This window comes from Blennius ocellaris, assembly GCF_963422515.1.
Source record: "Blennius ocellaris genome assembly, chromosome: 20".
In the NCBI taxonomy this organism is placed as follows: Eukaryota; Metazoa; Chordata; class Actinopteri; order Blenniiformes; family Blenniidae; genus Blennius; species Blennius ocellaris.
Window position 1 is genome coordinate 11,411,704 of NC_137669.1, and position 12,885 is coordinate 11,424,588.

The following is a 12,885-nucleotide window of genomic DNA, read 5'->3' on the forward strand; positions in this document are numbered from 1 at the left end:
CTCCAGCACCGCCAGTGTCAAACAAACACTGAAAATCCCGAGCTTGTTTGCGTCACCGTCTCATTTGGGTAAGATCTGATCCAATAATAAACAACACAGGCATTTTCAGTGGTCACACTGGCAATGGCAGACAGATCTGGCTCACTTAAACCTTAAAAGTTCTCTGGACTTTAAGCGAATGAACCAATGTGGGTCTTCTCTTTAAATTTGTTGCCATTGACTTGGGACTTTTTAGTGCTGATCCGTGACATATTGTCCATCAACATGCCGGAAGTGTCTCTGACCCTCTGACACATTCCTCCGCGGTGCGATTTAGATAAACAAAGTCACGAGCTGAGCAGTTTCTAAATTAGCCTTGAGACTCACTCACCCAAACAAAAGGGGGATAATGCAGCCTGAAAGCTTCCCTTTCAATGCAGAAAACACTGAAACATTCACACTTAAATAGGTTAATTTGTGTGGTCTTGAATAACAATGACAGGCAAAGTAAGGGCTTTATTTTTTTTTTGCCACAGTTTCCATTTGTTTGCTTGCTCCCTCGACAGTGTTGTGATGACTCACTGTTTGAGCTGCTGTGCAAAGGATGTTGGGAAGACATCATTTGCATGCCTTCAGAGGAATTAACAAACCAACAAGGAGCGAATCTCGCACTAATTAGTGTTGTGTCCGTCGGTGGCCATGTCCAATGCGTCCCTCCAATAATTTTCAAGAAGGTCATGAGTAAATGTCTTCCATACAGAAATATATTCATGTGAACTTCACTTCTTTGACACAGCGAGAACAAACATGCTGTGCCAGCAGATAATCACGCTCATCCATCTTAATACACAAGACGCCTGATTATAGGTCCTATGATTGAGGGACAATGCACCCTTTGACACAGGAGAGAGAGAGAGAGAGAGAGAGAGAGAGAGAGAGAGAGAGAGAGAGAGAGAGAGAGCGAGAGCGAGAGCGAGAGCGAGAGAGAATCATATTTTACTTTAAATGAGGTGTCACTGTTGTTCTTCTCTGAATATCACTGTTCTCCAGAAGAGAAAAATACATCCCTCTGTAACATATTTGGAATTCAGCACTGTGCACATCTTTAACACTTATTAAAGATTTTACCAAAGCTAGCTGCTATAACATTACTCATTTAAAAACCTGAGTCTTGAAAATGACTCATGCACTCAGACTCAATAGGCTAAGATTGACTTCATAGTATTTTGACTTCAGAGGAAAGTGGGTCAAAATGTTTCATCATGATAAAGGCCGCAGAAGGCCAACTTTGTTTTTGTGCACAAAGGTTATTATCGAAGTTTATCAATGCTCTCCAGATTCACTCATTTATGATACGATGAGTGTGTCTTTATCTGTTCATGACAGGATGAGTCAAAAATGGCTGATTTCAAAACTGTATAAATTTGCTACAATAACAATCAAGTGTCACTGATATGGATGTAAAAGATGATTGAAAGCAATAACAGATGATGAATGGGAGCGGAGATTTCCCAATGAGAGAATTTCTTTTTAAAACCTGTGAAGAAGGAAACAATAAAAAAGTTGAGATATATTGAGTTACACCAAGACCTGACTATGCACATATTGGAGATATTACCTGAAAACCTGTCACTTAATAGCAGTGCTGTGAGGCAAAAACTGTAATTTTAGAGAAGAGGGTATCTGTGTTTTTGAGATGGTTTCTCTTGTGACGTACACTCCTCTATAAGAAGATTGGATGATGGATGATTTGTGTTATCACTGAAACTTGAACGTTTGTATTTGGATATATACTGTATTCATCCATACATCCCCACCGCAGGATTGTGACTTGGGATGGGTGTGACTTATTCCACATCTCAATATATGTTCTGTGTGTGGAAAAGCCATAAATATAGTCAATAATCAGAAGATTTATCCTGAAAACATTATTTAAGGATGGAATCTGGCACCACACAAGCTGTGGTTCAATTCATGAAAAGGCAAACGTTGCCAAATTAAACAGGCTGCAAGAGTTTTATCTGTGTGAATTTTGCAAACAAGCCGTATTATGTGACCATATGGGTCTTTCAGTGCGGCGCACAAGGCGCCTGGGTTTAGAGGGGATTCTCTCTACAAACACGGCCTGAGCCCGTCCTCCCCGAACATGAATACACACACTGAGCCCGGGTCAGGCCTCCAGCCGTCACAATAACTATTCAACGGACACAACGTGACAGGAGGTTTGACATTATGCCACATCCCCGAGGGAGGCGTCGTTGTAAAGTAATTCATTGCGATACTCAGCAAACTATGAATTACTTGTCAAAGCTTGTCGTGCGGAGCACCTGGAATTTAGGAAGGTGTTGGAATTGAGCCCCGGTGATACTCAATTATAGCAGGACAAAGGGTGCAGCAGGGTGACACATTGAGGGGAAGAGAAGTGCAGCAAAGCAAAGCTTCTGCGACATAAAGGACACAGCCGTGCATAAAATTGAGATTCAGTTTTCGGTGCGTTAGTAAGCCCTTCAAATGGGATTCACATTGGGGTGGAGACTTTGTCTGGTTTGCTCTTTTTTACTGAGGGAGGGGTCTTCATCACCTTTAATAGAAAGCTGTCAGGCCGGTGGCAGCAGTGTTATAATTCACTGGTGTATCAACATGTCCGCAAATTCACTTTTCCAACTTTTATCGCCCGTAAAAGTGAAAGTGCAAGACTCTTGTATAAAAACGAGCACATAAGCAGCTTGCAAACGAATACTCTCGTCTCACCGCATCGATATGAAAGAGCCCCACTTGGCTGTGGGAATTAAAGGAGATGACAGAAATGTTTAACCAATACGATCAAAGAAAGCTCGCTCAGGCTGCTCCTGGCTGGCTCATGACTCACTCAGCTAAATCGCTTCTCAGTGACTTGCAAACTTTCCTCCTTCAAGTGGATGTAAAGGAGCTGCTAATTAGCTGCTTGCTTGATATTATTATGCTGTTGGTGTGGAGATGCGCGGCACTAATTGTGACCCTGAGGTTCAGTGAATAGCACAGTAGGTCACGCCTCTCATACGTGTTGCATAAAAGTTATTTCTATGTGCAACAGTTACATCAAACATGGGTCAAACATTAAGTAGGAATATGAGAGATACAGTAAAGTCCAAAGATGCCATTACTCATGCTAGGAATGATGTCATTTAACGTCAGACATTACTGTAACACTACTACCTATTGGCAGTAAAACATTGATTACTGATTACCATTAGTAAACTATTAAAGTGATTCCTTAAATTTCTTCCTTGTCATTTGCTCCCAAAGACATCGGGTAGCATCAGTTTTAACTACAGTTTCTTCCTCAACCTGTCTGCATGTTGGTAGTTTTTTTTGTATCCCGTTTTGTTGCTGCTCCTTGTATTTGTCATTAATTTAGATATCTTTTGTAAGAACAGCTGTCATGCCAAGTTCTGCATCACGGCCTGAAATGATATCCACTAAAAAATACAAGAGTTCAAATTTGACTGATTAACTGAAACGGATCAAAATAAGATGTGTGCACCACAATCTGTTTTCCAACGTCAGCTGAATAACTGGATCATTAGCAATGAGTCGTGAGCAGAGCTGGAGTGAAAAAAGGACAAAGAAAATTGACCCTGGCATTATAGTCCAGACCAGTGGGACACCGCCCTCTATCACGGTTAAAAAAGTAATAATACTGATTTCTTTAATAGAATATATGGATCTATATAGAGGTTGAATGATTAACGTCTTTATACTGTATGTAGGGCTATTCTTCCTGCTGAAACCTACTACTACTACTACTACTAAAGAGTGAGTGAGGGTAAATTAATGTACAACACAGTAGAAACCAGAAAAAAAGTAAAATGTTTTGAAAATAAAATACCTTCTAATTTTGACATAGAAGCACAACTCATTGAGAAACTAGTGAAAGGGACATGTGATTAGTTAATGTCTAGAAGTGATGAAAATATAAAGTGTAAAACTCTTTCACTGATTTAACACTGCGATTATTTGTTTTATCCAGTTTTTATGAAATTAACTTCTCTTCTGTTAAAATAATTGAATCAGGTCAATTGGACATGGCCGGTTCTCTTAAGAAGACATTTATTAATTTATTATTTTACTCGCAAAATTGCTTCGCGTCTGTTTTGTGTTTAACTTGTAAATACTTCTTAGGAGCTTTTAGTTTATTGCTTTCATGGCTTTGGTACCCCCTTGCCCCCAGTAGGGGGAGCTCTCTGGCTCAAGAGTGGTGAAATTGGCCCTTAACCTCAAATGGGAACCAGTTCCAGCAATTTTGATCCGCCTCACTTTCACTTTCTTTCCATCTTTGTAAAATGTCCACTGTGCCAGACGGCCAATCCAACCCTGATCATGACCCACACTGTGTTCACAGCTCAGCCAATCTGCACACCATTAGTGTGTTCATTAGTTTGGATTAAAGGGTTCACTGTGGTCGTAGCCATTGTTGTTTACACGTTGCCCTCTGCACATGTTGAAACTGCCTGTGGCTTGATTCTTGTGACTACAGTGAGATTACAAGCGAAACCACTAAGATTAGTCCAACCTTGTCTATTTGGTTTATGTGGTAAAGGTATAAAGGTAAGAAACATTATACTTACTAGTTAGTTGGATGTTTTTTTTTTTTTTCTTCCTCAAAATAAGTGAGAAGGAAACTAATACGAGTAGATAGTAGTAGATTCACTCACATCCTGTTTCATCGTTCTTTGAAGAAAACAACCTGCAGCGAGTGCTCGTGTGAGGCTACAGTGAAGGACAACGTGTTGAGCAAAGCCTCTTTCAAGTGCAGCCATCGACCGCACACCATAGTTCTGGATGACTCAGTGCAGTAGAAGAGCAATAACTTATTGAATTCTGCAGACTGTCCGTGTGCCAATACGGTCCACGATATGATGCAGGTCAATGCTCTTATTCATTAAGCATTTCCAACAGTCTTAATTAAATATTTCATAGCATTAGATGGTTGTGGTGGAAGCATAATGATTATTTTCACTTCTGTAGATTAAAATAAAAGTTATTCTATATTCTTTTATTGAATTAGCCATCTGCAGACAGACTGAACTGGATCCAAAGCCCAACACACAGACACACATATTTAGTTTCCACCCAAACTAGATTTATCTTAAGACTTATAAACAATCCAGTTTGAGGCATGAGGATAAAAAAAAAAAAAAAAAAAACCCCAGCTCAGACAGGAAGTGAATCTGAAAACCAAATGCTGTTAAGAATGCTTCCATTTTCTTTGGCCAGTACAAGCATTATGGAGAAAATGTTGCCACATGAATTATCCATCAGTACAATGGACTGGTGCTGTTCAGGGTGTATCCTGCTTTCAGCTACATGTTTGCTGAATTAGTCTCCAACCCCGTGGACTATAATCTAGATTAAGCAGGGATGGAAGATAGATCAACTTGAGTTATGCATGTTAAAGGAAGTAAGTGTGCATGCTTAAAGAAAACCCAACAAAACAGAGTGGAATGATGCAAGACAAAGACTGGGAGCTATGCAAACGTCTATTTAAAGGTCACAGTGCTGCAATGTGCGATCTGGAGCACAAATGAGTGACATTTATTGATTGAAGAGTCCTCAGTGCGAGAGGGCTAAACACCACTCTGCACATCATAATCAGGCTGAGAACAAACCCACTCGAGCCCCCGGCTCCCAGCGGGCTCAAGAGCACTGCGGGGAATCAATACCTCAATTCAACTGTAAATAGTGTTGCATCACCTTTGTCAAGGAAAAACTGGTGTTGGTGTCAATCAATGATCAAAGTGCAATTTGACCAAGACAATAAGGAAACACGCATGTTCAAGGTTCTTTTTTTTTTCTCCTCCGTGCTTCTCTGGTAATCAAGGGAGTCGTTAAAGTTTGGATTCACTCATGTACACGATCGCCCTTAAGGACATTGGCAGTCCAATGGGATGAGTGAATGACAACATTAGTAGAATGGTGCGACGGCTTTCTTTAGTCTGAGTAATAGTCTTGTTCATTAGGACTGACGGTGAGCCCCGGGGGAATTTAGCCACCTCAGATCACTGTGAATCTATAGTGCAAGCTTTTAAAGAGAGGAATTCTTCTCTCTTGCTCCGAACCCTCTTCCACCTGCACATTTGCAGTGATCATTCCTATCAAACCATTATTTAAATGACCCCGATCAATACAACATGAACAAAGTGGGCAGAACTTCTAGACTTTGTATGAAACACAAGAGAGTTATTAGTCTTAGACCTTGAAAAACGAGACCTCTCGGATCCTGGCCAAGTCGTGGTGGAAGGATTTGCATTGTTTGTGTCTCCAGAGCTAATGACGGACATCCAATAGGAACACAAGCAACTGTGTAACCTGCCTGGACGAGGAGCCACGCTTGGAGCCAGGCCGGAGGCTGACGGATGCCCTGGGGTGGAGGAGGTCCTGAGAACCCACTGGACAGATTCTTAGTTTAGAGGCAGCTGCAGGAAAGCTGAAGGACGTTGCGGGGTGACTGCCTGGGCGTCTGCGCTCTCCGGACTCCCACTGTGACAAGTTAATAGATTTTCATTTGTACATGGAGACTGTTTCCAGCATTTGAAATGAGAAGACATAATATAGTTCATTACCATCTCTGGGTCATAAACGGATTAAATAAGTTATATAGATATTTACTTTGAAACAGGTTCAGCTATCAAGAATGGTTGTTTATTTTATTGCATGCAGTCTTTTTATTTGTTGAACTATTCTGTGATCTGATTGGCTCCCCTCGTCACCTTCATCCTAGTCTTATAAATTAATGAGGGAGCAGGAAATCTTATTTAATCCAGGGGTGTGACACTTACAGTATATGTGAGATATTCGATATAACATTAATTACTTGGTATTACAACTATTACTTGACAATACTTGATATTTACTACTTACAATACTGACTTTCAGGAAACAGATAAAATGAAACTTAGTATTACAGTTGTTGTTTTGTTAGATTGATTTGTATATAACATGAGATAAGAATTAAAATATGGTGAAAAGAGGATCGACTCTTTTTTCCATCTTTCACCGGATGTTTTTCTGTGATCACCACAGCAGATCATGGAATCCACTGGCTGAATCGACAGCCACACGGTCACTTCCCCAATACAAATCATAGGCGGCATGAAATAAAGTTGAATTTAAGAAAGTGATAGAAAACACACACATTCATGCAAATACAAGCCTCCGTTTTGAGAAAGCTGCTTTCCTGTCGTGACAGATGTCGCTGTGTGTTTAGAGACAGCTTCTCTTCTGGCTTTTTTTTTTTTTTGTGTGTGTTTTTTTATTTAGAAAGGAGAGCAATCTGGCATTTTGGAGGCTGCAGAGCACCATGCTTCATCTGATTACCACACAGATTTATCCATAATTACTTAGGGTCCCACTGGTCACACACGCCTCCAAGAGCTATGAAAAAGTCAGTAAATCCTGGTCTGGTGTCTTCTCATGGTGTCTTCTCCATCCTCCTGCAAACCCTCATGCGTCGCCTTTCTGGAGCTGTTTCTTGTTTGTTTGAATGACTCAGTGAGCACACTGCCAGGTCTGCGTGGAGCCCTAACATAATCAGTAATTTATTAAACAGTGGGAGACGTTAAAATAATGGTCTATTGGGCCACTTATGTACATACAGCAGGATTTTTCACCCGTTCATTTACACCATTGGAATATCACAGTAGCATTATTAACATCTCATGTCGACACACTTAATAATAATGAACGAACGAATCTGTGCCCATTCTGAGCCGTTCGTTAAGGCACAGATCCGCCATATATTAACCATTTACAGCGGCGTCGGCACAGTTCAAAGCGATGTTAAGCGTGAGAAACAGAATCCTTTCTCCTGAGACTAACAGTGGGGAGCACAATAACGTCTTTTTGATCCTCTTTCCCTCCACATTTTCTCCTCCTCCGTCATCTGACTCATACAACGCTCCGCTCTCTGGAGAACTCATGCTAGTCAGATCAAGAGAGACACCGTTGCGCATCAGTGGCATCCAGTGAGAGGTGCAGTTCATTGATAGGTGAGGTTCTCATTTTCAACTATTTCCGAACCCATTTTGACAAATCATATGCAAAATTCACCGACTGATGAAGAACATCTTAATGGCATCATTAGAACAATACGAGAACAATAAGTTATGTGTGGAGTTGCCAATGGACAAATAAACTCTTATCTTCTTTCACTATTCATTTTATAAATTGCCAAAAGTTGAATCAGCAGGGGTTTTTGTTGTTGCCCTTTTTATATTTTGGGGTAAAGCTGGATTGAGAAACAGAAATCGGTCACATTTAAGACAACAATAATCTTCCCAGTCGTGTCTCTAAAGCTTGGGAGCAACATCACAGTGCATAAATGACATTTCTAAGTTTTATTATGGGACTGAATTTGAATGAGCTACATCCATGATATCTGCTGGCTGCAAAATGATTAATAGCCAAGAAAATTCCGAATCTGGTCCTGCACAGTTTTCCTTCTGATATAAATGAGTTTTTCCTTTCCACTCATGCTTCTGATTGCTCGTGTCGAATTTTTAGATTTTACTCTAGAAAAGTGCCACGAAGACGATTATGTCATGATTGGTGTTTTATAAAATAGAATGAATTGAAAGAAAATTGTAAGGTTTAGAAATAGCTTGTTTTCTTCTTCTAGTAACACTTAGCTGAATACAGGTTCACTATCCACTCACCAGCCTCAACATGAGGTCCATCTAAATCTACATTTTGGCTTCAGAAATGTCCATTCTTCACGTCACTGATCAAACCCACTGAGTTTTCCTCTGTAGTAATGCAACAGCATTGTGCACATGCTGCAGATTTGTCGGCTGCACATACATAATGTGGTTGTCGAGTTCGATCACATCCCAAAGGTGAGCTTCTCCATCTCTTCTCTATCTCTATTGATCTTCTTGCTAAAGCAAAGCCATTGACGTCTTCAAGTAATGAGTTTTGAGTATTTTTATCGTGGTGTGTAAACCTGCTGGATGTGGCCTTTAGAAGATGGTACACATTGGTTATGAAGGAAGAGACCTGGCCAGCAATAATAGTCAGTTATAGACTGTGAATTTTAAACCACGCTCAGTTAGATTGAAGCCCATTTCACCCGCCGCAGCAAGCTGATACAAACTACACATGGATTCATGCTTTCATGTTGTTTTTGCCCAATTCTGAACTGATTATTTGAACGGTGCAGCAAATTTGTTACTCATAAACATTTAGTAAACCCCCCCCCCCCCCCCCCCCACTGGAAAAAAATGCACCTAGAAATGTTTTCTGCTGTTGTTGATCATCTGGCTGTTCAAGTTCCCTCTTTTCTTTCCTCGTCTGATTCAAATTTTGATCATATTTATGTTCCTAAAGCACCGAGCTTGGCTGATTACTTACTTCAAGTAGTTGAATAGGGCCACTAAATGCTGTAACTATTGAGAATTGGGCCATGAAGGGTATTCACTTTATAGATTTGAATGGATAGTGTGAATGACATCTCTGATTAGTTTGTTTTTTTGGTATGGAGTTTATTGTGATGTACAATTATTCTCAGCACAAAAAGAATTTCCTGACGGATCGACCTGTGATTCAGAGATTAAAACAGACGTAACATCTACACAACATATCAAGAGCAGGAAACACAAAGTCGTCATTGTGTGGAGGGCTGCTCTGGCAATGTGCATGCAGATTATTACATCAGTGCAGATCCAAATCCACCAGGATTAAAACCTTCTAAATGTCCAAATGCCTTCCTCCACTTTAAAGACCCCTTGTGATAAATCCTGTCTGCACAGATCCACTAAGGCAGTGGAGATGTGTGCAGGCAGTTCAATCAATATCCTTTGTTTCTTTGACACTCATGTCAAGGTCATGCATACAGGCAAAGCCTTTTGGGCAAGACATAAAAAGATGACTGCTGTGGCATTGAAATGTATTATGGAAGATGGGAGCTTAAAGTTGCATTTATTTATGAGATATTGGATTGGAATAAATTAATGTCATATAAGTCATTTTTATCTCTTATATCATATTAGCTTTCTCCTGTGATATTGGCGCGAGGCTCATGGAGGGATGATGTATGGGAGGATAAGGAAAGCTAATCACTGCTAAACAGCACCTCCAGGATCGTGGAAATATTGAGAAAGTCTTTTTCAGTCGCATGAAGCCCAGATGGATGTGCCAGTAAGCTCTGTTATTAAACCCACAAAGAATATTTGTTTCCATCATTTTTTTCAAAAAAAAAAGACTCAAAGGAAACAATCTGTCAGCGTCTAAAAGGAACATCCTCTCATTATATTATCATGCTCTGCCACCAGCAACACACTAAGGCAGCATCGAAGACCTGTTGGGTTTCAAAGAAGGGCAATGATGCAATGAGGAACCAGAAGTTTCATTGTTAAGATCATTTTTTCTGATTTTCATTTTAATCTCTGTACATATAAAAAACAAATTTAATGAGTTTTTCTGTCATTTAATATGACACAATGTTTATGAGAACTTTCTCGTAAAAACCCCAGGAGACTGAATTCTGAGGAATCGTGAGAGCATTTTAAAGTTCAAGAGGATTTTAATACATTATTCTTGTCAGAAGAGACAAGGTTACAGTACAACTGTTTGTCTGACAATTAAGTCGCAGAGCGCTTTCTGAAAGGCTGAATTGTTTTGAGAAAGATCCACGCACTGGAACTCCAGACATTGAAGGTTCCAAATGTGCTGACACAGGCCATCCTTGACACAGACTGTGAAAACAAGAATTTATTCTCTATGAAGCAAAACAAGCTTCCTACAACATTTTCAGGACTATATTGATACTGTATACTGTTGCTTGTTTAAAACACTTTTTTTTAACATCACGAAGAAAACCAATTTCCTCATGACAATTTGCATCTCACTCTCCTGGGTTATTCTAAATTATCTATTCAACCCCTTTTCAGGCATGTGAAACTAGATATATGTGCTATGTGTGGATTTCTTTGTGAATGTAAACAAGTATGTTTGTTGAGATAAATCACTTAAGATTGAGAGTCTCAATTTCTTGTTTTAATGTATTTCCTGTAATTCCTTGTAACGCACTTGTACCTGAATAAATAAACTTGTCTTGCCATATTAAGGTAAGAGTAGGCCTTTTCAGTTTTGGGGTGGTTTATTCAAAAACGGACTATTTCTTTTTAAAGTAGGTACATTTTATATTCATGTCTTACATTATTATTTGTTATCTAACGATTAACTCTGCATGTGTTTCCTCATACGCGCTTCAACCAGAGGAGATTTGAGCTCCTCGGCCACCGTATGATGTCGTGGCGCTAGCTTCTTTGATTCCTCCTTTCCTTCTGACTCCTTCCTTTCACTTTATTTACTCTTTACTCGTTTCTCCACATCTCTCGTTCATTCGAGGACCGTGCGAAGCACCAGAGGCTGAAGATGAGGCGCGCCGGGCTGGGTGAGACTCACAACACGACACATTAGCTCGTACCTCCGCGGCTAGTCGGAGCTAGCTCACTGTGGACCTGGTGGACGTCAGGCACCAACACGTTCTTTTATATTTGAGGAGAATAAACCAACAGCGGCGTGTTACGGTGACTTCTGTGACTCCTGGTACAGGTGAAGGGGGATCTGGGAACTATGTGGCGAGTGGATACAGCGTGTATGAGGAGGAAAACGAGCACCTGCAAGAGGGACTGAGAGATAAAGTCAATGCCTTGAAAAGTGTAAGTAGCACCCATCAAGAGTCAAGCACCTAGTGTGTGACTATGGAAATGTATCCATTGGAAGTGTTGCCAATCGTGTGATGACGTGTGTGTTTACAGTTGTCAATCGACATCGGAACTGAGGTCAAATACCAGAATAAGATGCTGGACGAGATGGTGAGTGTTTTTTCTCTGAACTTAACACAGCTACATTTTTCTTGTCCTTGTTTTCTATAGGTGTTGCTTCCATCATGTTCAGACAGTTGTAATGACACGGTTATTAAAATGTCATGTTTTAAACGTCTCATATGTTATTGGGGCTTCAGAGTGAATAATGTCTATAGACTAGTCTAAGTCTAAAGTCTAAGTCTATAGACTTACATTCTTTAGCTATAGAATGTAAGATCACTGTCTACATAGAGTCCCAACTGTTGTGGATTTTTGATTGAACAAGGATTTTAGTAATTTTTTTATGATTTATATTAAAAAAGTCTTACACAAACTTATGCTCCATTGACTTGAACTATAAAGTTGCTCCATAAACAATGTCATTAATACACCACAGTGAAATGCTGAGCTTTGAGTTGGTGGTTAAAATTCCTCTCTGCGAGCCGCATCATTATCTGGCATATCAGATGAGTGTCGCCTGCCAGCTGGACTTCGGACTTCTTAAATCTCTTTCCCACCTCAGGACACAGACTTCGACTCGACGGGTGGGCTGCTCGGCGCCACGATCGGCAGAGTCAAGCAGCTGTCCAGAGGCAGTCAGACCAAACTGCTGTGCTACATGCTGCTCTTCTGCCTCTTTGTCTTCTTCGTGCTGTACTGGTTCATCAAGCTGAGGTGATGAATGGACTCTGCTGGACTTCTCCCTCGAGCTCCTTCCCAGTCAGTGCCACTTTGATGCAACTCCAAACTGGACCAACTTTTTGGTGATTTACAAAAAAAAAAAAAAAAATACTTTAGATGTACCCAAGTGTCCGAGCATTTCATCCAATGACTCTGATGTGAGACGCAAAATTACTTTCATAGTTTTTACTTGATTGAGGAAAAGCTTAGAAATGTGAATGTGGGCTGAAATGATAACGGGAAGTATTTAAACTGGATGTAAAGCAGAACCTGGCTGATTCACAAACTATAAGGTGAAACCTGGAGATGAATGAGATCTAACCTAAAGATACAATCACAAGATGAATGGTGGCATTACATAGCTTGCCATCCAGTAGTA

General features: G+C 40.3%; 1 protein-coding gene across 1 annotated transcript; it reads left to right on the forward strand.

Moving 5' to 3' along the window:
* Positions 1-11,273: 11,273 nt before the first annotated feature.
* On the forward strand, positions 11,274-12,845 carry bet1 (Bet1 golgi vesicular membrane trafficking protein). Its single transcript, XM_080516312.1, has 4 exons — positions 11,274-11,410; positions 11,572-11,678; positions 11,778-11,834; positions 12,349-12,845. Exons 1-4 carry the CDS (start codon positions 11,392-11,394, stop codon positions 12,502-12,504), a joined length of 339 nt encoding a protein of 112 aa, XP_080372438.1. The 5' UTR covers positions 11,274-11,391; the 3' UTR covers positions 12,505-12,845.
* The last annotated feature ends 40 nt before the right edge of the window (positions 12,846-12,885 follow it).